We start from the raw sequence: 24,922 nt of genomic DNA on the forward strand, positions 1-24,922 counted from the left end.
AGCGGCTGGGCCCGTGAGGCATGGCCGCGGAGCCTGCGCGTCCAGAGCCTGTGCTCCGCTACGGGAGAGGCCACAACAGTGAGAGGCCCGCGTATTGCAAAAAAAAAAAAGAACAAATTGTGTGCGTGTATGTACATATATATGTATAAAACAATTTCATATCTTAAAAAATAAAACTGGAATGTTATTTCACTTAAAATGTACAGCACACAAAATGTTTTGTAGTGGTAAAAAGTGTACACCAATGTAAATTTTCACAATTTCCCAGTAAATAACAATTCTGAATCAAAAAATTACTATTACAAACCCTTTAATCAAATGTTTATTTTTTGTTTCCAGCATTATAACTTGCTATAACTCATAAACTTCAATCTAAGTAAGTTTTTAGACACTGACCTAGGTCCTTAAGCACTCACTTATCCAGCAGATTATTCACCCAGCTACCACTCTTGCATGGACAATGCTCACTGGTACCTGAACAATTTAAAGTGCATATGAATTCTTTTGATGAATGGAGACACAGCTGTAGTTTTGCACTAAAGTTTCCATTACTGAATTGCATGTTTTTTCATCTTGATACTTTATGATCATTAGAAAGCTACTTATCACATAATATTATAATCATACATTATGCTAAATGCCCATTTGTAACTGCAAGAAACTCATGTTACAGACACACTACTGTCTTATGATATTATACAAACAAAAGTCATGGCCACAAGTTTCCGCATAAGAGGTTTACTTCTCTATCTCTCAAAGCAAGAACTATCCCACAGTTCAGATTTACACAAGTAGTGCCTCTTTTAAAATAAATTAAAAATAAAATGCTGTCTTGTCTGTGAAATTATAAATATTTCTAGTCCACTTTACATGTTAAAATGCTTATAAATGCATTATCTCCTAGTAAAAACATTATGGGACTGAAGCCAGTTAAAAAACAAAAACAAAAAACCAGTCATCACACTGGCCCATGGAAATATCTTGGGCTATTTTATATTGCCTATCACTAGGAAACTTAAACTAAATAAGGAAAAAAAAGCAAAGAAGAGAAAAGAAATTTTACAAAATGGCAAGTAGCATGACCTAAAAAGAGTGTACTGAAATCTCTTCCTTCCATTCAGTAACAAAGCCCTTTCTGGAATGAACGTTTATGGATAACTAGGTTAGGAAAGTGTTCCTCTTCGTGCTCAGGGCAAAAAAACAAGGTACGTTAAAATAATGTCTACATTCTATAAGGAAAGACAGACTTTTAAATGGAGTGACTGTTTTAAAAACCGCAAACCAAGATTTAGCCAGAATGTTCAAGATTGACAGGTTCTGATGGAGTGAAATCTTCACTGGCAATAAAATTAAAAATCATAATCTTACAGATGCTGCTTATTTTTTACCAATGTGAAGAAAGGAAACATGATTATAAGGTACAATACACACTGACAGGCTAAAATGAGAAATTATGAACAATTTAAGTAACCAAAATGTTTCCTGCTGAAACATAAAAACACGATTTCCAAATTGATTCAACTTGTAATATGTCTCTTAGAAGAAGTTGTTTTAGTTCTGTGGACTGTTGAATTGCTCTTTACATAAATATTTCCTCCATCTTAAAAAAAAAACGGCTTCTGAATGGCATTGACTCCTTCAGTGTGGGAAAGCAGTCTTGGCAAACTTGTTTCCAAGACTCCCTCCAAGGTGATTCATTCCATCAAGTCTATAATATCTCCAGATCTACATGTCGAACTTCAGGATTTCGTTTCTGGAAGGAAAAAAATCACCGCTACGTTATTAATAGCAAAAGACAATTTTCTGTTTCCTTTTATTCCTTGTGGTCACTAAAGCCAATGAAAACATTTGGTCAAACTATTTCATTGTAGCATACTAGCAAGAGAAATATTTACAGAGGGAAAAACATAAGATCAATAGATGAATAGACCAGTTATACACTATAAAATATACAGTAAGTAGTCCAGCCTCCCTGAGTTTTGTCCATATGTTCATTAATACAATAATGGATTAAGAATCTAGTATGTGCCAAGCACTGCAAAGCACTGGAAATATGCTCATTTGTGGTGAAAATCACTGCAAAGCAATAATAATAATTGAAAGACTAAACTGATATTAACTTATTTTATATGTTCTAGTAACAGTCCATATAGTCTTGATCTAGCACTGTGCTACAAAGTAGAGCTTACCCTTACCCTGAGGGACTCAGTTTAGCCAGAGAGAAAAGTGTATGAATAACCTCTACGAGCAAAAGCATTATAGCTAATAGGGACCTTCCCCGATGATCCAGTAGTTAAGACTCCACGCTCCCACTGCAGGGGGCCTGGGTTTGATCCCTGGTCAGGGAACTAGATCCCACATGCATGCCACAACTAAGGAACCCATGAGCCGCAACTAAGGAGGCTGCCTGCCGCAACTAAGACCTGGCACAGCCACAAAAAAAAAGCATTATAGCTAATAATAATAACCAGTTAACATATATTGAGCGGTTACTCTTGTGTCAAGTACTATGCTAATAATAAGTAAGGGGGTTCACGGGAAGTGTGTGTTTTAAAATCCTCATAATAACCCAATTATTTCCATTTTACATATGGGAAAAATGAAGGTTAAAGAAATTAACTAACCTGTCCAAAGTCACACAGCTAGTAAGTGATGGAGCCAGGATAGATTCCAGGCCTGACTCCAGACCCCAAGGCTCCTAACTATTTTAATGTACTAAATAATAACTCTGGAAACAAAAACATGAGATTACTTTTGCTCATGAGATCCAGAAAGAATTCACAGAGGATATAGTATCCAAACAAGGTTTGATTACGGTGAATTTTCCAGATAGATGATGAAAAGGGACTAGACGAAAGAAATAGCATGAGCAAAGTCAAGAGAGCCTGGAAAGTATGCACTAGCAGTATGGTATAGTTAGAACAGCAGCTGCAAAAAGCAATGAGGTTGGGAAGACAGGCAGAAGCCAGATTGTGAAAAACCTTAAGGAATTTCATTAACGATGAAAAACATCTTTTTAAAAAAGTATTTATTTATTTGGCTGCTCCAGGTCTTAGTTGCAGCATGTGGGATCTTTGTTGCCACGTGTGGGATCTTTAGTTGCAACATGTGGGATCTAGTTCCCTGACCAGGGATCGAACCTGGGCCCCCTGCATTGGGAGCGCAGAGTCTTAGCCAATGGACCACCAGGGAAGTCCCTAAAAATATCTTTATTATATGCCTACACTGTACCAAGCACTGAAGTATACAACAATGAACGGGAAATAAATAGCACTTGCCTTGAATGAACTTCTCTCTAGTGAGGAAATACAGGTAAGTAAGCAGGCGATTGTAAGAGTCTGCTACTACAGAGCAAAGTAAAGATTTGAGGGGATTTTTCCTCTATGGATACATAAAGGAAGGACATCTAACACAATGTGTGGGGGGAATTAAAAGTTTAATAAAGTGAATATAATGATATTGTGAGACTGTGGGACAGAAGAGACTTATAAAATAACTAAACCTATACCTACCTAAGAGGAAATGTTTAAGTTAGGAGGAGCAATGTCAGATTCTTATCTAGAAATACGGCAGTAAATATAAAAGAAATACTAAAAGTATTAAAAATGGTTCTCTCTAAAATGTAGAACTAACGACAGAGGAAGGCGAGGCAGGTGACACTTTTGTATAAGCTTTTCAGTTCTGTCTGATTTTGTAAACTGTGTGTATTATTTGATAAAAACCATATAAATAAATCAACAAGGGGAAAAAAGCTCTTCTAAGGGATTCTAATAATCAGTCAGGATTAATAACTCCTAGCTTAAAAAATAATATCCCAGGAACATTTGCATATTATTCATATTAAACAAATTTAATTATAAAGACAAAAACCTGGTATAATACTGGAGTGTAGCTCCAGCTCCAGCACTCTTTCTGTTTAGTGTGCACTGGGATTTTTCTTACAACTAGTGCTGGTCAACTGTACCTAGGGGTGCTTTCCTCTTGGGTCCTAAGGTAAGAGTGACCAGGGACCCCACAAGGGGGTGGCAGAGGATACTTTTGTTCTCAGTGTTTTCTTTATCTTAAACTATTCCCTCTGTCTAGAATTTCTTAAATTCAATATGGAATAAAAAAGACTTCCTCAAACAGAAATGAAATTGAATTTTGTTTTCCCATTCCAATCAACCCTTACTCATCCCAATATGACTTGAAAAATTTTAGCTGTTCATGGAAAGTTTAAAATTATTCAATCTAAAAAGCACTATATAACAAATGTGTACTAATAAAAATCTGATCTTAAGAAAAAGAAACTAAAAAGTTAATTTACTCTGCTTTTTAAAATCAAGTTTTCAGAGAGAAAATTAACCAAATTCCTAAAATGTACGTGTCCATTACAAAGCAGACACACACAATGTGTTTGCTGAATGAATGAGAAAAGAATATCCTTAAAATTTAATGTTTAGTGTGTAACAAGATATCATGTGCATAGCAGAAATTAATATATTCATATATTCATGAATATATAGTTGTTAAATAGAACTGAAAATCAATAATTGGTGTCCAACTTATAATTTTCATTCATTTTTTCATCAAATACTTATTGGTCTATTATGTCCGAGGCACCGTTCAATGTGAATTGGAATATTTTACACATCACAGATTTTCTTCCAACACTCATATTACACAGAGATAAAAACCAAATTACATAATTTATTTTACAATGCTGTAGACTCAAGTAAAGAAAATACTACAGGAGGATGTAATTAGAGATGCAAAAGACACAGTAAAGGGCAGAGCATTTAACTGGAATTTATTAGAAATTTGCTATGGCATCTTCCCACTGAATTAATTTCCGATAGAATTATTTCCCCCCAAACAAAAAAACTTCATGGAGATATAGGACAAGGGTCTATCTACTGATTGAATATAGAGGTAGAACAACAACAAAAATCTACGTTAACAATTCAAACAATTTCAAAATAAGAACAAGATGTATTTCACATTATAATATGGGACTTTATAAATTAGCCTCTATTATTTGTAACATAGCACTATAAGTTACAGACTTCAAGCCAAAAATATCGCCTGTTCTAATACTTAGATCAATGGCATTTACTCAAAGAGATGGCTATAATCCTGCAGAATTTTATCACTGAGTGTGACCTTCCAAAGTAATTCAATAATTATTAAAATTTAAACTTAGAAGGCAACTATGCTTAGATACTAAAAAGGAGCGAAAATACCAATGTACAAAGTTTTTGTTTTCAAAAGAAAATCAGCTTATTTTCATGCATTCTCTTGGTCTGGTACCTTAACTATGAAGAACTTTCTTTTCACTTGATATTAATTTACCTTATTACCACCTTAGGGATGTTTCCACCTAAAAGTGTAGGCAAAATATGGCTTCTTGGTTTGAAAGACTTATATAATTCAAAAACATGAGATAATTCAGTCTATTAATGATTTAATAGCTTCTAGTTAAAGCACAAACTTAGCTTAAAGAATAATAATAAGCATATCTGATTGTGATAAGAGTAAATACAATTAAGAATGGCCAACTTGTTAATTATTCTTAAATTGGCTTCTGACACTGTTTCTATTAAAGAGTAAAGCCAAAATAGTTAGTTTTAAAAGTCCATTATTTTCCTTGCCAGGGAAATAAAAACAGATAGAATGGAAATGCAACATTTATTCAATCTCCAATCACCTTGCAAAAAAATGATCATCTCACATTTTATTCAGAACAATGGTATTCAAAGCGTGGTTCAAGGATTACTGGGTTACTGAGACATTTTCAGGGGGGACTCCGAGGTCAAAACTATTTTCATAATTACAGTAATATATTTTTTGCCTTTTTTACTATGCTGACATTTCCTCTGATAGCATGGATAAAACTGCTGGCACCTTCACACAACTCAAGGCAACCTGCACCAAATCATACTGGTAGTCATTGTGCTCCTTTATTGCCACCCAGTTGTTTTTTTTAAAAAAAGCCAGTTTCACTTTAAAATGTCCTTCATGAAGTAGTAAAAACTATTGATTTATTAAACTTCAACCCCTGAATACACTTTAAAAAAATATTCGGTGACAAAATGGGAAGTTGTGCTTCATGCTGAAGTCTGATGTTGTCACAAGGAAAAGCATCCTGTGATTGCTTGAATGAGCTCAATCAGACGGTTTTTATCTCAACACCCTTTTTACTTGAAAGAATAACTAACAAACTATGGTTATTCAAATTTGGGTATTTGGCAGGCATCTTCTTAAGAAATAAACAAAATGAGCCTACTACTTCAAGGAAAACAACAGTATTTGTTGCTAATAATAAAATGCAAGCTTTCAAGTCAAAATTAGAATGTTGAAAAACTCATATCCACCACCATGAGCCTGACAGCTTCCCACTACTTAGAAATGTATCAACATTTGCATGATGTGCATAAATTCAGTGAGCCAGTATTTTCCAAATGACTAATTCATAATGTTAAAGAATCAAGCATGGGTTAAAAAGGTTCAATCAGACAATAAAGATGTTAAAAAAAAAAAGATTCAATCAGAGTATAAAGACAGACCAACAGATTTTAATATAATAGTGTATAGGAGACTGCTAATCATACTCAAAGCGAGGTCTGGCCTTTGCTCTTGGCTATTGGGAGGTAATCCCTAGGTCCTTGGAATATTCTGCCTGATAATTATGTCTTTGTTTATCTTTGTCCACCTCCAGAAGCGGGTGGAAACTAAAGGTGTCGGCTCTTCCTGAGAGGGGCTGGAGATGAAAGGTCATCCACTCAAGCAGTCAACTACAGAGCCCCAAGAACATTTCTGGACACCAAGGCTCGGCTGAGCTTCTGTGGTTGGCAATACTCCATGCAAACTGTCACACACCACTGTCAGGAAAATAACACCGTCCATGACTCCATGGGGAGAGGACAAGTGAAACTCCAGGTTTGGAACTCTGCCCTATGCATCTCTTCCTTTGGCTAGTTTTAATCTGTATCCTTTCATTAGAATAAACCATTCAGTGAGTTCTGTGAGTCCTCCTAGTGAATTATCAAACCTGAGGGTGGTCTTAGGAACCACCTGAACTTTGCAACTGGTGTTAGAAATGAAGGTGGTCTTCTGGACTGTGCCCCCTAACTTCACAAACAATATATGAAAAGTTCATTGATATGGTTTCAGATTTCACAGCACAACTATGCTTTAAGAGGTTACCGGTTGTCAGGTTTTGGTGTAATATTAAAAGAGAATACCAAGTATCTGGAAAAACTATAAGAATACTTAAAAAGGCTCCTCCTTTTTCTTCATATTCTTCAACCAAAATAACGTATGGTAATAGACTGAATGCAGAAGCACAAATGGGAATCTAGCTGTCTTAGATTTTTGTAAAAATGTAAAATACCACTCTTCTATTTATTTCATTTTGGAAACTATAGTTACTTTCCTTCAAACTGTTATTTATACTAACATGAAATACGCTTATTATGTTTTCTAAATGAATATTTTTAAATTTCTCAATTTTAATTAATAATTTGGTAAATATAAATAAATATAACTAAAAAAACCTTTGAGTCCTCAATAATTTTTAAGAATCCTAGTATCAAAATATTTGAGAATTGTTCATCTAGAAATTCTGAAAATCATGCCTGATAAGCTCATGAACTATAATATTAACATTAACAAAATCATCCCTTTTGAAGTGCTTCTATTAATCTGATCACATATCTAGATTCTAAAAGATAGTAAAATAGTGATAGAAATGTTTCCCTTCAATTTTTGTCTTTGTTTCTCTTCAATTTTTAACAAAACTAAACAAAAATCAACATCAGCTAAAGAAAATACATTGCCTTCAACAAGTTATAAACCGTTAAAGATCATTTACAAGTTTCCTTCATTGCAAACAATTAGAATTCAAATGTCAATAAATGACAATTTGAGAGCACTGACACTTTTTTAAAGGCAGTCTGGTTAGGTAATATTTCAGTAAAAAGCCAACAGGTTGTAATGACCTCCAACTGAACAGAAACAAACAGAAAATATAAAATAATGTCAGACGGGCTAAAGCAGTATGTATGTATATGTTTAAGGTCACACTCTTTTTTAACTTTAGAACAGAGTCTAAAGTTTCCCTTTTACCTTTCTCTAGAAATGTTAGAAACGCTTCTTATTTAAAGACAGACAAAAAAGATAAAAAACGATTATTTTAGAAACTAAGCAAGCAGTATAGAATAGTGGTTAAAAGTATGGAATTTGAAATTGAACAGCAAAGGTTCAAATCGCAAGTCCTATACGACCCTGAATATATTATCCAACTCCTCTAACCCAATCATTTTCTCGCCCATAACTACTGATACATCATGGGGTTACTGAGAAAATAAAAGCATATAACTGATGCAATTAGCATAGTGCCTGACATAGATAAGTACTCAAAAAGTAGCTGACACTGTATTATATTATTATTATGAATATATCTTACTTTCAGTTCCTTCTCAAGCCTATCTACTTCAGCTCCTAAAGTATCAATAATATTTTCTCCATGTTTAAGCATAAAGGTCTCTAGTTCTTCAGGAGTCTTCACTTCTTGAATTTCCTATAAAGAAAACGATAGCAGAAAAATGAAACAGATTCTTAAGAAAGTCATAGTGGTACACTGATAATTTCTTTTAAAAATTATAACCAACACCGTTAAGTTTAATGAAAAATGAAAAACTTTCAAGCCATAGGCAATGGACCATATATTTCAAAAAAGAAAACTCAATTTGAGAAAAAATTGAGTACAACGGTCTACAGACCGTAGCACTGCAAAATCAGTGGGAAAAGGATAGACAATCAATAAATAGTGCTGGGGAAGTTATTTTTTTAGAGGAAAAAAATACTAAATCCCTACCTCAGACCATTAAACAAGTAATTCTAAGTGGATTGAAAACCTAAGGGTAAAAAACAAACCTTAAAATTTTTAGAAGAAAACCAGAATATTTTTATGATAATGGGATACAGAAGTAAGGGTTCCTCAAGAAAGATAATAAAAAGCATAGAGAAAAAGATTACAAATTTGACATAAAATTAAAAACTACATTAAGTCTTCTGTACAACAACAAAGTGGAACGATAAATTATAAACTAGAAAGTTATCTGCATATACACAACTGAGGAAGGATTAGTATCTAGCATATTAAAAATAAAACATTTATAAATCTGTCAGAATAACAGAAATTAAACGAACAAAGCAAGTACAGGAAATCCCAATGGTCAATAAATTTCTATGTTTATTAACCTCACTACTACCAGGGAAATATAAATTAAATCAACAGGATACTATTTCATATCCATCATAATGATAAAAATTTCAAAACTCTGTCAATACAATCTAGCAAAAATGTGAAGCAACAGAAACTTTGATACATTGATGGTGGGAGTTAAACTGACACACTTTGGAGAACAATTTGCCAATATCTAAGGAAGCTGAAGATATGTTCATCCAATGGCCCACCTATACTTTAAATCTAGCTATGTAATGCCCTAAAGAAATTCTTGCACATGCAAACAAGGAAACATCTATAAGAATGCCACTGTGGCACTGTTTCCAATAGTTTAATACTTGAAACAATATAATTGTCCGTGAAGTAGGGACTGGATAAGCAAACTGCAGCATTTTAGTAAGATGGACTATTAAATAGCAAGTAAATTAATTAGAGGTATATATATTAACACGGAGGAGGAACCTCAAAAACATGCTGTTTAGCAACTTATAGAGGAAACCATATGATATGATACAATTTATACCAACTTTTAAACATCTAAAGTGTTACATATTACGCTAAGAAAAATGTTGAATAGTATAAAAAACTGAAAGGAAATGACAGGTACTAAATTCAAGATAATTGTGAGTTCTGGGGATGGAGAAAAGAGAATGGGATCTATAAGGAGAAACAAGGGCTGTAATACTTTTGTAATGATTTCTTTCTTTTTTTAAGATCTCAAGCAAGTACAGTACAGTAAAATGTTAATATTCGACAAAGGCAAGCGGTAGCCTCTGCTCTGTTCATTATATTATCCTGTATAAATTTTCTTTTAAAGTACTCTTAATAAAAAAAGCATGGATTCTGGAGTCAGAGATCTGAATTCACATCTGATTCCATATGATGGCTCTGCAATTTTAGGCAAGTTACTTAATCTTTCTCTGCCTGAATTGGCCTATATATAAAAATGAAAATATTATTTCTTTACCTCACAGGCTGTTGACAGTAAATAAAGTAACATATATAAAACGCCTGGCACACAACAAGCACTTTAATAATAAGTTACCTCTTCTACTGTCTGAACCAGTTGAAACCTGAAGTGACTTTTAAGACTTATAAAAGAAAAAGTTTTATTTACTTAGGAAGTAATTTTTATAACCCTTGGCTATATAAGAAGAAATCAATAAATACTTTAACTTACTTGTAGCATTTGGTCAAAATCTTGTTTTTCCAAATATGATCTCGTAACAACTCGTCCATCGAAATCTACTTCTGCCTTAAATCTTACTTTCCCTAATCCTAGATCTGTGGCTTTAACGTCATGAATTGCCCTGCAACCAATAAAAATACATACAAATTTATTTACACAGACATACATTTTAATGGCAAAAAGTCTAGAATTCTTGTTTTTTACTACCAGTGATGAAAAATGGACTAAGATGGCTTTCAGAGTGTTCGCCATTAAGCACCACCTATCATTTTCCAAACAAATGTTCATTTAGCTCTTTTTGCATAATGCCATACGAAGGTGTAAACAATAAATACTATTTTATGGTAATTTGTATATATATGAACTACACAGTTTGTGGATTAAAAAATCAACTCTAAATTGCTTTTCTAAAAAACAAAAAAAATTGCTTTTCTACAATGTTGTCATTTTATCTTATAATCCTTTTTTCCTTTTTTCAATAGCTTCTTTAAAAGTCTTCATACAACTCTGTGAAGTACTCCATTAGCATGAGGTTAATAATAACTACCTAATGGGACTGATGTGGGGAATGATGAACCAACATATATAAAATGTTTAATATGCTACCAATTACACAGCAGGCATTTAATCAATGACATTCATGAAGTAGATTAAGATGGCATCTTTACTTTACAGATAAAACAATCCCAGAGGGGCATAAGTGACCTGCCTAAGGTAACTCATCTAGGCAACAGGAGAGCCAGGACTCACCCCCAGATCTTTAGATACCCAAGCCTAGTGGTCTTTCCATTATACCATTTTGCCTTCCAGAAAAGGAAGCAGACGTTCAAGCATAATTGCTTTTCCATACCTCCTGCCCTAATCCTCAGGAATCAATTTTCTCCAGAAAACTACTGAGAAATTCCTTTCTTTCTAGAGTAATCATTATAATATCTTTTCTTTAGAGGATACATAAGAAAATTATAAACACTCTGAATTCTGAGGACATAGAGATATCCTACTGGGAAAACAAGGCTAAGTGAGAATCCAAGTACTCTTAAAACATCTGACTCTAATTTCTGAGAGATCTTAAGCAAGTTACTAAATACTGAGTCTAAAATTCTTTATCTATGTGAATAAAGAAGTATAGATGAAAATAAGAATTAATGATTTTATATTTATAAAGTTATGTATGCCCAGACTGAAATAGAACTTGTCCAGATTGGTAAGAGGTTATATAATTTATTCATTTAAAAATAGCATATCTAACTCAGTCTTAACAAAAGATTTAAAATACTCATGATTTGACTAATACTTATTTAGCAGTTAATAAAAATGTTCTGATATACTTCTTCCCTATGTTCTTACACATAACTAACTGCAGACAGAAAACTGTGATAGGCAGCTTCTATCATGGTTCCCAATGACCCCCACCCCCACCCCCTCCTGTGTTCAGGCCCTTGTGCAACCCTCTCTCCTTCAACTGTGGGCTAGACTTAGCGATTTGCTCCTAACCAACAGAACACGGCAAAATGATGATATGTCATTTCCAAGATTAGATGATGAACCTGTGACTTTTATCGTGTTCACACTCAATATCTATTGTCTTCTCAATCTGCATACTTTGATTAAGCAAGCTACCATGCTGGACAGTCCCACATGGCAAGGAACTAAATCCTGTTGATAACTACATGAGAAAGCTTAGAAGCTGATCCTTCCCCAGGAGATGACTACAGTCCCAGCCAACACCTTGACTGCAGTCTATGTGAAACCCTAAGGTAGAGACCTAGGTAAACCGTGCCCAGGTTCCTGACCCACAGAGGCTGTGAGGTAATAAATGTTGTTTTAAATCACAAAGTTTTGGGGTAATTTGTCACAGAGCAATATAGATAACTAATACATTGCTTAAAAAACTGTATGAACTTCCTAGAATACTAACATTTATTTTTTCCAACAATTTAATCTACAGATCATCACTATTCCAGAAAATTTCAAATTTGTCAGTGAGTCTTTCCATTTACAGTTCTTTTTTTAGACTTTAATTATAAACAATATATGCAAAATTATAAACACACATATACCTAGCAAATGGGTACCAAAATACATGAAGCAAAAACTGATAGAATGAAAGGAGAAATAGGCAATTCAACAATAACAGCAGGAGACTTTAACATCCTACTTTCAATAATGGATAGAACAACTAGGCAAGAAAATCAACAGGGAACTAGAAAACGTGAGCACTATAAAATCTAACAGACACAATGCTCCATACAACAGAAGAATATACGTTATTCTCAAGTACACATGGAACATTATCCAAGATAGAGCATATGCTAGGCCATAAAACAAACCTCAGTAAATTTAAAATGACAGAAATAATAAAAAGAATGTTCGGCAACCACAATGGAATGAAGTAAGAAGTAACAAAGACATTTGAGAAACTCACAAATATGTGGAATTAAACAACACATCCCTGATTAACCAATGGCCAAAGAAGAAATCTAAAGTGAAATTAGAAAATATTTTGAAGTGAATGAAAATGAAGACACAACATACTAAAATTTATAGGATGCAGTGAAAGCAGGGCTTAGAAGGATGTTTATAAATGTAAAAGCCTATATTAAAAAAGAAGATGGATATCAAATAAAAAACTTAACCTACCATCTTAAGACACTGGAAAAAGAGCAAACTAAACCTAAAGCAAGCAGAAGGAAGGAAATAATACAGATTAGAGCAGGAACTCACGAAACAGAGAAGAGAAAAACAAAGAAAATCAATTAAACCAAAAGCTAGTTCTCTGAAAAGACCAAGAAAACTGACAAATCTTTAGCTGGACTGACCAAGAGAAAAAAGAAAGAACACTCAAATTACCAGAATCAGAAATGAAAGAGGAGACATTAGTACCAAACCTAAAGGAATAAAAAGGATTACAAAGGAATACTAGGAACAGCTGTACACCAACAAATTAGATAACTTAGAAGTAATGGACAAATTTCTAGAAAGACACAAACTACTGAAACTGACACAAGAAGAAATAGATAATCTGAATAAACTAATAACAAGAGATAGAATGAGTAATCAAAAAACTAACCATGCAGAAAAGCCCATGTCCAGATGGCATCACTGCTGAATTCTACCAAACATTTAAAGAAGAAATAATAACAATTGTTTATAAACTCTTCTAAAAAAACAGAAGAGGAGGAAACATTTCCCAATTCATTCTATAAGGTCAGTATTACCTTGATAACAAAATCAGACAAAGACATCACAAGGGAAGGATATTAATATGGAGTATCTCACATTAAGTTACTAAGCCTAATACTGATTCTAAGAATGCTCAATTTCAAATCTTGATCCAGTAGGTAATTACTTCTTAAGAGTAAACATATAGAGCTTAGAATATAAATCTACTACTCACATACTCATTTGTTCTACTGATGAAGATATAGAGGTCATTCGTTTTTGTTTTTTTTTAATTTATTTATTTATTTATTTTTGGCTGTGTTGTGTCTTCCTTGCTGCACACGGACTTTCTCTAGTTGTGGTGAGCAGGGGCTACTCTTCGTTGCAGTGCGTGTGCTTCCCATTGCAGTGGCTTCTCTTGTTGCAGAGCACGGGCTCTAGGCGCATGGGCTTCAGTAGTTGTGGCACATGGGCTCAGTAGTTGTGGCTCACGGGCTTAGCTGCTCTGCGGCATGTGGGATCTTCCTGGACCAGGGCTCGAACCCCTGTCCCCTGCATTGGCAGGTGGATTCTTAACCACTGTGCCACCAGGGAAGTCCTAGAGGTCATTCTTAAAAGATTTAACTTAAAAGATTTTAATTAAGAAAAATACATTCTTATTTTAAAGTTTATATATGCATATGTACGTAAGTAGTAGAAAAATCAGGATTTTTTTGGATGTGGACCATTTTTAAAGTCTTCATTGAATTTGTTACAATACTGCTCTGTTTTATGTTTTGGTTTTTTGGCTACGAGGCATGTGGGATCTTAGCTCCCCAACCAGGGTGAAGTCTTAACCACTGGACTGCCAGGGAAGTACCCAAAAGCAGGATTTTAAAGGACTGTTCCTTCCCCTTCATTCTGAAACTACACTGCTGCGGAAGTTCACTAAAAAGTCCTATTAGAACTTTGCATCTCTTCTGATTACCTCCTAACTCTTCAATTCTTTATTTGTATATCATTTAAAGATAAAGATTATATGGAAAAAACATTTAATATAATCTAAAACAAGAAGTCTATTTTCAAAAAAAGTATAAATTATATTCAACTTGGTAATCATATCCCCATGAATAAAAATCTTAAGTTTAATATATTCAATTTGTAATTATAATACAAATATAAGGCAAATACAAATATGAAGGTTTCATACAAGTGGTTCCACATTAAAGAGGCAAACTTCTGTTCCCATTACATCATCTAACTGTTCCTTATTCTAAAAATTAAAGATATACAGAATTTAAAAGGAAACTTAGGGAGTGTCCGACATGCTTTCACTTGCTTTCTTGTAAGGTTGCAATGCTGCAAAGTAATAAGATTAAAAAGTTCTAGGGCTTCCCTGGTGGCACAGTGGTTGAGAGGCCGCCTGCCGATGCAGGGAACACGGGTTCGTGTCCCGGTCTGGGAAGATCCCACATGCCGTGGAGCGGCTAGGCCCGTGAGCCATGGCCGCTAAGCCTGAGCGTCTGGAGCCTGTGCTCTGCAACGGGAGAGGCCACAGCAGTGAGAGGCCCGCGTACCGCAAAAAAAAAAAAAAAAAGTTCTAAAGGCTAGGAATTCAAAACCTCTTCTGGAAGTATTTACAAAACAAGCATTTCTATTTCTTAATACGTTTTTGTAAACCTTAACAGCATCACTGGAATAAGCTGACCTTACTGATGGGTCGTTCTCCAGGAGTTCAGTAAGCCGTTGTACTTGTTCTGGCTGGATGGATCGCCCTAAGAGTGCTTCTGTGTTAGTGTAGATGAGGAATGCTGAGACCACACCTAATAAGGTGCCCACACCCAAAGAACCTAGGCTGTCATACAGTGGATTGCCTAAATAAAAGCACAAAAGAAGTCAGTAGAAGTCAGTAAATTAACATTTTCTATTATTTCAATGAGCTTTAGTGAGCAAAGAACCAGAATTAGTAAATCAAGGGACCGGAAATTCATTTCTAATTCCTTTAGTGACTTTCTCCTAATAGTTTTACTATTCTATGCAGTTGAATTACTTATGATCTGTTTCTTGCACCTGGTCACATGCGTGAGGGTTCAGAGCATTTTCAAATTAGAGACATACCAATAATACAATGAAGAGTCCATTTCTTTTTGATATATCAGTAGCACTTTTCCTATCCCAAGTTGACAAAATAATTGTAAAATCAAAAGCTAAAAGAAATAACCATTTTTGTGTCTTATTCTTACCAAGATTCTGTGAAAGAACTAAGCCATACAAAAAATTATATGAGGCACTCTTATCTCATTCAACCAAGAATGATACATAGCTAGCACCATTCTAGATTTAAAAAAAAAAAAGGAAGTTAATTCCTTGCCTCTAATGGCTACCTCAGAGCAGTGGTTCTCAAAGTGCAGTCCTTTGACCAGCAGCGTCAGCATCACTCAAGAACACGGTAGTAATGCAAATTCTCAGGCCTCGCACAAGACCTTCTACATCAGAAATCTGGGGCTCAGGGTGGGGTGGGTGTGGGTCTAGCATTATGTGCCTTCCCAATCCTGCCAGATGATTCTGATTCTAAAGTTTGCCTTAGGTTATTAGGGCTTTATTCTCTTCCAGAACCAATGAGAAGAGTTGATTTATTATCTATGAATGCATAGGTTAATATTTATATAACAGACATAAATAAATATTATACTTTAAATCTTTATAATAAATTTTACACACAAGGCTTTTATAATGAAAAGTCTTTTTATTCCAAAGATCAAATGTCAATATTAAATTTAACTCTCTTAATGCTTGATAAAAGCATTTTTTGTTTTACTAAAAAAATCTCAATTTACATTAGTTTTATTAACATTTAGTCAAAATATAACACTAAAAACTGAATGACTTATTTTGTATTACTAAAGTGTAAAAATACATCCATTTGTAAAACATAATCCACTAGCAAGTTTGTAATTATAGAGTTCAAAATCAAATACTGCTCTTTAGAAATCCAAATTTAATTAATTATTTTCATTTTAAAATATACATCTATTAATAATCCTACAGAAATCACAGAATTATTAGCTGGAAAATATTTTATTTCTTGGCATGTTATTTAATTTAAATGACAATTTAAATAATTAAATAAAAATTAATGTGAAACTTTCCTGAAACAAAACATTTTATAAGTTTGATTTGACTGGTTTATAATACTATGTAAAAAAAAAATCTATTAAAAGTCAACTTACCTATCAAGTCACACTTTCCTTAAGCCTAAAATTTTGCTAAGTAATAATTTAGGTCTAAAAAAATGTCTAAAATGGTAAGGTCAACCAGAAAAACGATCAAAACAATTAGAAATATTTTGGATCACAGTGAACATCAGAGAATGCTTGTTTACTCTTAAAATATACATTCAAAATGAGAAAGACCTATTCATATTTCAGGCTATTTTAAGAAACACTGCAGAACTGTGGAAGCTCATCACCTAAAATTATTTAAAATACGCTAGGACAAACAGGTAAGAATGGTAGTACCATTTCAAGAGAATTCCAACCTCAGAAATTGAGTCTTTTCATACTAAATGGTTCCTTTGTTTTAGAAAATAAAAATAAAATGGTTGTTGTCTTCTTATCCGCCTGTGCTGTACTGGCCTTCAAAACATTTATCTAGCTACCAAAATGAGGATGGAAGCAAGTAAAGAATCAAGGAAACAGGAAAGCGACAGCAGTTATTATTGGTACTAATAGTAGAAAAAGACAAACGGACAAGAGCTACAATGTATATTTATTTTGAACTTCAGAGTTTATTAAAGTTCTCTCTCATATATTATCTTAAACCTGTAAGGTCACTAGGACAAATACTATTGATATCTTTATAGATAAAGAACTTAAAGCTCTGTGTAGTTGTGTAACTTATTAAGTCACAGCTAGAAAGGCTTCGAGCATTACAGAAATGCTCTATTAGCAGCCTTTTTTATTTCTAACTAAGAGAAATTTCTAATTCAAAAATCTGAACACTTTTACCATCTTATTTGTCTTATACAAACAAATGGTTAGTATGAAATTCACATTTAACAATCTATTGGTTTAAAATTATTCAATGATATGAAGGAAAATTCCCACATATTAGAGAATTATTTTAGTAGCACAAATAAAGCACCTGTAATTTGAGAAATATTTACCTGTTATAGAAGTAAGGCCCATACAAGTGGCTGCTATTGTCACTCCCAACACTGCTGCAGTATCCTCCAATAATATAACATTTGTACTAGGATCATGACTTTCCATTACTTAATCATTGGGGTGGAGACAAGAAAAGAAACTTTTGAAATCTTAATTTGATACTATCAGATAACATTTTAATAAGTATCCATTAATTTAATTAAATTAAGATTAAGAAGGAGTTCCCTAGTGCCCTAGTGGTTAGGATTACAGGCTTTCACTGCTGTGACTAGGGTTCAATCCCTGGTCAGGGAACTGAGATGCCTCAAGCCGTGCAGTGCAGCCAAGAAAAAAAAAAATTAAGATTAAAAAATGTATGAGATCCTGATTTTTAAAACCCTGTTCAATATAAATATAATTTCTTGGTTTAAATGTTAACAATAACAGATATTTAAAGTCAAATTACTTTCTCAAGTTATATAAGCATACACAGAAATATTGTAGTTCACATAAGTTAAATCCAAATATAAAGTACTGCTGTTCAAATTACACTACATTTCTCTTTTTAAAAGAGCTGATATATAAGTAAGAGCCACACAGGGAAGACACTGAGATATATTTTGTACACATCTATATGGAACAAAGCAATAATAGCACTAGGCAATTTTAAGGAAACAAAGAAGATGAAATAATACACCTAGGTTTCTAAAATACATACCATACTTGTAAAGTGACATTCCTTTGGCCCGAGCACTCCTACGAAGCTCATTTACAGCAACAAGAAGTGTTGCTGAAAGAAAAGCATTCATATCAGCAAGGAAGAAACTTCATGCCTCCAAACTTTAAAGATGGCATCTCAAAAGATAAATAAATAGGCACAACACTTTAATGCTAAGGGCTGTCAATAAGGAAAAGTTCTATATTAAACCAGTCATTATCAAGACCCCAATTAATCATTATGATATAATGAATCCCATATTTCTAAACCACAATAATTTAAATATCATTACCACCACAACAGCCTTAATTTACCAGACAGCTACTAGCTGGCAGGCACCACACTAAGCAAAATCACTTTGATCCTCCCAACCTTTTGAGGCAGGTGGTGCTATCACCATTTTATAAGACTGCCAAAGATGAAAGGATGATGCACAAAAAATGACAATGTTTTAGAAGTAAGCATACTGTGAGTACAGCAGTGAATTAGGCAGTTTCATACATGATATTAGCACTTCTCTGTCATAATACTGCTGTGGCTGAAACTTTCAGAAACATTAACATATTTGTACTGCAAAAAGACAGTCCTCCCTGATAAATGTTACTAAAACCGGATTTTTAAAAACTCAGTATACAGTTAGTTATGTTTTTATGCTCCATGGACCTAGAGACTGTCATACAGAGTGAAGTTAAGTCAGAAAGAGAGAAATATCGTTTATTAACGCATACATTGGAATCTAGAAAAATGGTACAGATGAACAGGTTTGCAAGGCAGAAATAGAGAGACAGATGTAGCGAACAAATGTATGGACACCAAACTGGGGAAGCAGGGGGTGGGGTGGTGGTGTGATGAATTGGGAGATTGGGATTGACATATATAGACTAATATGTATAAAACAGATAACTAATAAGAACCTGCTGTATAAAAATATAAAAATGTTTTTTACTTTCCAAAAAAAGAAAAAACCTCAGTATATAGTTAGTTATGTTTTTATACTTCATTTCAAATGATATGATACTCAAGAACAAAATAAAAAGCTTCTCCAAACTTGCCCTATCTTACAGGAACAACCATAGTACATTATACGAAGAATTTCTTCCCTCAAAGAAGATAAAACGTATATTCCTATTTCCACAGCTTTCTTTAATCAAGAGAACTTAGCAATCTATAAAAATAGACTGCTGAATATATATTACTAAGTTAAGAATAAAAAGATTCTGTGACAGTACATACCTCCTTCAGATACTAATGATCCTGCTAAAATACAATATGCCTAGGAAATATAAAAATAAAGCATAAGTTGATATCTCACTAAAGAATTACAACAGTTCATGCATAAACAATGTTTAAGATGGAAACATAAATTCAAATCCTAGCCAGATAAGGATTTTGATGGGAAACAGTTCAAATGAGGACGAGATAGATGGTATCTTCATAAGAAGAAACAATTAAAAATTAAAAATTTGATGGCCATCTCATTTTTTAATACTTGAAAAATACACACACGCACCCCCCAGCGTAGAATGTTATACCATGACTAAAGTTAAATTCATGATATAAAAGAATTACTTAATTAGTAAAAAAAAAAAAAAATTTGAACTTCAAAATGAACACAAGCATTTGAAATCTAGGGTTGTGGATACCAGATGCAGTAAGATACACAACCATACCCAGTAACTTTCAATTTTGTTTGTTTGCCCAGCACCAAGAGAATCCTTCCTCAGTCCTCATTCAGAAAGATAAGCAGTTATATAAAGTAAACAATTTGGGGGAGGAAGATAACACCACTTTCCTTACAATCCCAGACGCTCTTGAATTAGATAAAGATACCAAGAATAGCTTTAATCCAAGATATATAGAAATAATTAACACAATTTTTTTTTAATTTTAAGTGAAATTCAAATCAAATATCTATAGAATTTTCAATATTACCTTTTCGGAACCCTAGGCTTCCCTGAAACAGAGGTTTAAAAATTTTGAACCCAGTCCAACACTCTTCTAATTCTGTTAAGGAAACTGAGATTTCCAAGGCTGTGTGGTTTGCTTGAGTAAATAGAAATGGTATTGGAATAAGAACTAGAATACAGGTTTTCCTAACTCAATTCTAGGCTCTTTCCACTGAATCTTACTGGCAACATCAGCAAAAATAGTCTGGAGCTACACTGTGAGATACAGAAGCTGACAGGGGTGCCACATGCCCAATTTGCACTTGTCAAGGGAGCTACAATCAGAGCTGCCAAGCAGAGTAATCTCCAAGAAGTTCCCATGAGAGGAAAAGAAGACAGCTTTAAGTATCTACAAAGGCCAGTGGAAACCAGTGCAAGATGACATTGGTACCAGTAAAGTAGTACCTTTCTGTCCCCTATCTCTACCTTCAGTGCTGCCAGAGGCAATCTATGAAGTAGGAGAGAAGAGAAGCCCTTAAGTGAAAAAATACAGAAGGGAACCACACTCCCATTCTCTCAAGGTAGGCTTCCTACCAGAATGAGGAAAAGGAGAAGGTTTAACTTTAAATAAAATTCTAACATATGACTGTTACAAAGGAATGGTTATTTTAACTACTGATAGGACATTTATTCTTGGAACTAAAAGTGAACAGAGGTCTTCTTGCTTTTCAAAAGTAACAGCAGAAATTAACAGAATTGCCCAAAATTTTAACCAAGGACGAAGTGTTTAACAACTGTACCTACAGAGATATTCTTGCTCAACATCACTGAATCATATGGATTTAGAGGTCATGTCCAGTCACATTCTAAAAAACACAACTACAGATACATAACCCTATATTACAGTCAAGAAGGTATATTTAGTCCCATTCTTTAACATCAATATGACAAAGGCATTCTACTGTACTTAATCACTATTTCATATTACTTCAAAACTGAGGGGGGAGGAAGGGAGAAGATTACCCATAGAAGAGATTCTATTGGTTGAGGATTAAGCAATCCCATGACTCCATGGTACCAAGATAATCCTGCACCCATCATGAAAATACCAACACCACTAATTAGTGAAGCAATATAGCGCATATTTGAAAATCCATACCTGAAAAATAAAAAAGATAATATAGTTTACAAGAAATACAAATGATTTCCTCTCAAAATGTTTAATAGGTCAATGAAAAAAAAAAAACTTCTTATAACATCATGATGTTATGATTTTATATTTAAGTAAAATGTAAGTGCCAAACTCAAATCTAATCAGAAAATCAATACATGAAGTGGAAAAAACTGCAAGATCTTTGAAATTATATAAAAAGAGTGAATATGATTTAATTCAGGTATTTTCTAACCCCTCTTTCATATATTTGCTTTGATTTACTAGAGCAACTTTACTTTTATGTAACACAAATGCAGGCAAAATTTATTTTTTAAATGCATTCAGATGTTTAATGAAGATGGTAACATTTATATTTACTTGTAATGCAGCTTCTAATTGAATATTTGTCTTCTTCTATAATTTATATTTCCTACAATTTATATTACTTATAATTTGATGCTAGATACTTTTTGCTGTTTCTGTATAGTGTAACACACAGTAACTATTATCTTTTTTTTTTTGGCTGCACCGAGCAGCATGTGGGACCTTAAATCCCAGACCAGGGATCGAACCCACGCCCCCTGCAGTGCAAGTGCGGAGTCTTAACCACTGGACCGCCAGGGAAGTGCCACTAATTACCATCATTAAAAGACTAAGAGCTTCAGTTTTCTGGGTTTTTTTATGGTAATTTTTTTTTGTTAAATCTCAGGGTTTTTTTTAAAGTCTTTTGGTCAATGTGTGCATTATTCTGTATTACTGTATGTACCAATAAAATACTAAGTAATAAGAAATTTTAAAATATGGGATACTACAAGAGGAAAAGAATCATTCATTAATAAAAGTATTTTCTGGGAAATTTACTCCCAAACCCAAACTCTATGGCACCCTTCTAGCAGATGCAAATTTAAACAAGAGTTCTGAATTAAAATTGCTTTTTGAATTCTTTTTGCAAATATGTAATTTTGCCATAGGAAATTATCAGTTTATAGATGTGATGGTGTTCTATCAGCTTGATTTAGAACAATTTATATTCTTCTAAAGCTTCCCCCCCCCAAAGTAAGAAAGGAGATATATTTATTTATTTAAGTTAAGGTAAATTAAGATCTAAATTAAATGGCATTACTTTCATTTTATGTGTTTTCAAGGAATTTGGAGATTCTCATTAAAAAAAATTTTTTTTTTGGTTGCATTGGGTCGTAGTTGTGGCATGCAAGCTCTTAGCTGTGGCATGCATGTGGGATCTAGTACTGGGCCAGGGATCAAACCCGGGCCCCTTGCACTGGGAGCCCGCAGAGTCTTAACCACTGCGCCACCAGGGAAGTCCCTAAAATTTTTAACTATGTAGATCTGCACTGTCCAATGTAAGTCGCTAGCTACGTAAGACTATTTAAATTTAAATTACTTAAAACTAGATAAAATTTTAATACAGTTCTTCAGTCGCACTAGCCACATTTCAAGTGCCCAACAGCCACACGCAGCTAGTGACTATCACAATGAACAGGTATAAATAAATATTTCTATTATTGTAGAAAATTCTATTGGGCAGTACTAAAGTAGGTTGTTGAAAATATCTTAAGAAGAAATCTTTGCAACCTAAAGCTTTTAAATTTTACCCTGTTTTTAAATTTTTGGCATATAAAACTGGTCAGGAAAAATTTTTTTTGACATAGTAAAATGCTATAATCATGTGTAATTAGCAGACTAGAAAGGTAGCTGTTCTCTGTACGAGCTTACTGATAGTTATAGGATATTCAATAATATGCTATTATTTATATGAAAACAGGAGTGCCTGGCTTTCAAGTAAAGAAAGGCATTTATATAAAGCACAGAGGCAGATTCCTTTATGGAAATAAAAGTGTATTTTTTTTTTGCCTTAAGGCAAATTTGACTGCTCAAATTCTACTACAGAAGCTTGTTAAAAACAAAATAATACATGTGGAATTCAAAATTTCCACCTGGTTATGTTAGTAGAAGCAACAGAAAAAAAGTCTTTGTATCAAATAACTAATATAATTCAAAATAATATACCCTAAAGAGCATACTCATTTTACAAATAAGTAATTTTGAAATATTAATAGAATCCTATTTCCAAATCACAACAGGGGGATTAAAATACATTAAGCATAAATTTAATAGAAATTATCACTAAAATTTTAGATTGAGTGGCCTATTAGTCCAAATGTGAAATATATATATCTCCTTTGACCAAATAAAACAGAACTCTAAGATCAAAACACGTGCTTTGTTATTAACTATCAAATACAAAGAGGACAGGATCTCTTTGCTATGTTACAAAGCATAAAAATAATTTGAACCTCATTTTCAAATTATATCTTGAATTTACTTTGACACAGAGGTTGAGTCCTGCATTTTAGATACAACAGCAGAAGAAATGACCAAATCTTTAACACAAAACTGCAGGTCTATAAACTGCAAGAGATTTCTATAATTCAACTACTTGCTGCCAAAACACATGAAAACAAAATAAAGACAACGTCCTTACGGATGAGTAGGATCTGGTGTTTGAACAGACTTACTGATGCCCAATGCTAGTAAGGCCTATGGAGAAAAGAAGGTAAATAATCATTAGCAAGGGAATATAATAAGCCAGTCTGGAGGGCACAACCTGACAATGACAAAGAAGTACTTAACATGTGTATGTCCAATAGCCCAGCAATTCTTGTTTCCAGTACTTACCATAGAGAAATAAAGGTGAACCGAAAGGGGTTCAAAACAACACTGAATAATGATGTAAAATGTGAAAGCAACCTAAAACTCCTTCAATGGGGAGTGGCAAAATAAATCATGGTATAACCAAACCATAAATTACTTCTACAACAGTGTAAAAGGGGATAGAGCTCTCTGTACTGACATGGTGAAAGCTCCTAGACGTACCATTCAGTGGACGGGAAAAAAGCAAGTTTAGGAACCGCACGTACAATACAAAAGAACTTATGTTTTGTAGTTTTTGTAAATGACGTATAATGTAAAGCACAGGAAAAGGTCTGAAAGAACTCACATTTAACTCTGTTTATACCTCTGAGGAGAGAAGTAGGTTTAGCGTGGTCTGTAATATCTGATTTTTTACGGGAAGAATAACTTGTATAGCTGCACAAATAAAAGACAGTAAAAGTTTTTTGTTTTGTTTTGTTTTTGATGTGGACCATTTTTTTTTTAAGTCTTTATTGAATTTGTTACAATATTGCTTCTGTTTTATGTTTTGGCTTTTTGGCTGCAAGGCATGTGGGATCTTAGTTTCCCGACCAGGGACCGAACCCGCACCACCTGCATTGCAAGGCGAAGTCTCAACCATTGGACCGCCAGGCAAGTCCCAAAGACAGTAAGAGTGAGTACAAACTGTATATGGTCATGATACATTTACATTTCTAGTAAAACTGCAAAACCATGCGCATGAAGTATACACATCAATGTATACAGAGCAGTGACTATCTGGGGTGTGG

At 33.7% G+C, this 24,922-nt stretch overlaps 1 protein-coding gene across 2 annotated transcripts in view; it reads right to left on the reverse strand.

Moving 5' to 3' along the window:
* Nucleotides 1-293: 293 nt before the first annotated feature.
* The window catches only part of SLC30A9 (solute carrier family 30 member 9), a 71,580-nt gene continuing 46,951 nt past the window's right edge, over nucleotides 294-24,922 (reverse strand). The window contains exons 10-18 of one of the 2 annotated variants that reach the window (XM_029234957.1): nucleotides 23,965-24,020; nucleotides 21,332-21,467; nucleotides 19,656-19,695; nucleotides 18,423-18,494; nucleotides 17,725-17,832; nucleotides 15,268-15,433; nucleotides 10,410-10,539; nucleotides 8,447-8,560; nucleotides 294-1,753 (exon numbers count right to left, since the gene is read on the reverse strand). In XM_029234957.1, coding sequence (XP_029090790.1) covers nucleotides 1,709-1,753; nucleotides 8,447-8,560; nucleotides 10,410-10,539; nucleotides 15,268-15,433; nucleotides 17,725-17,832; nucleotides 18,423-18,494; nucleotides 19,656-19,695; nucleotides 21,332-21,467; nucleotides 23,965-24,020 — 867 coding nt within the window. In that variant the 3' untranslated portion in view covers nucleotides 294-1,708. The remainder of the gene's footprint in view (nucleotides 1,754-8,446; nucleotides 8,561-10,409; nucleotides 10,540-15,267; nucleotides 15,434-17,724; nucleotides 17,833-18,422; nucleotides 18,495-19,655; nucleotides 19,696-21,331; nucleotides 21,468-23,964; nucleotides 24,021-24,922) is intronic. The other variant, XM_029234958.1, reaches the window with a different exon arrangement.

The sequence above is a fragment of the Monodon monoceros genome, unplaced genomic scaffold (genome assembly GCF_005190385.1).
Source record: "Monodon monoceros isolate NGI ecotype Baffin Bay Population unplaced genomic scaffold, NGI_Narwhal_1 Super_Scaffold_20, whole genome shotgun sequence".
NCBI classification, from domain to species: domain Eukaryota; kingdom Metazoa; phylum Chordata; class Mammalia; order Artiodactyla; family Monodontidae; genus Monodon; species Monodon monoceros.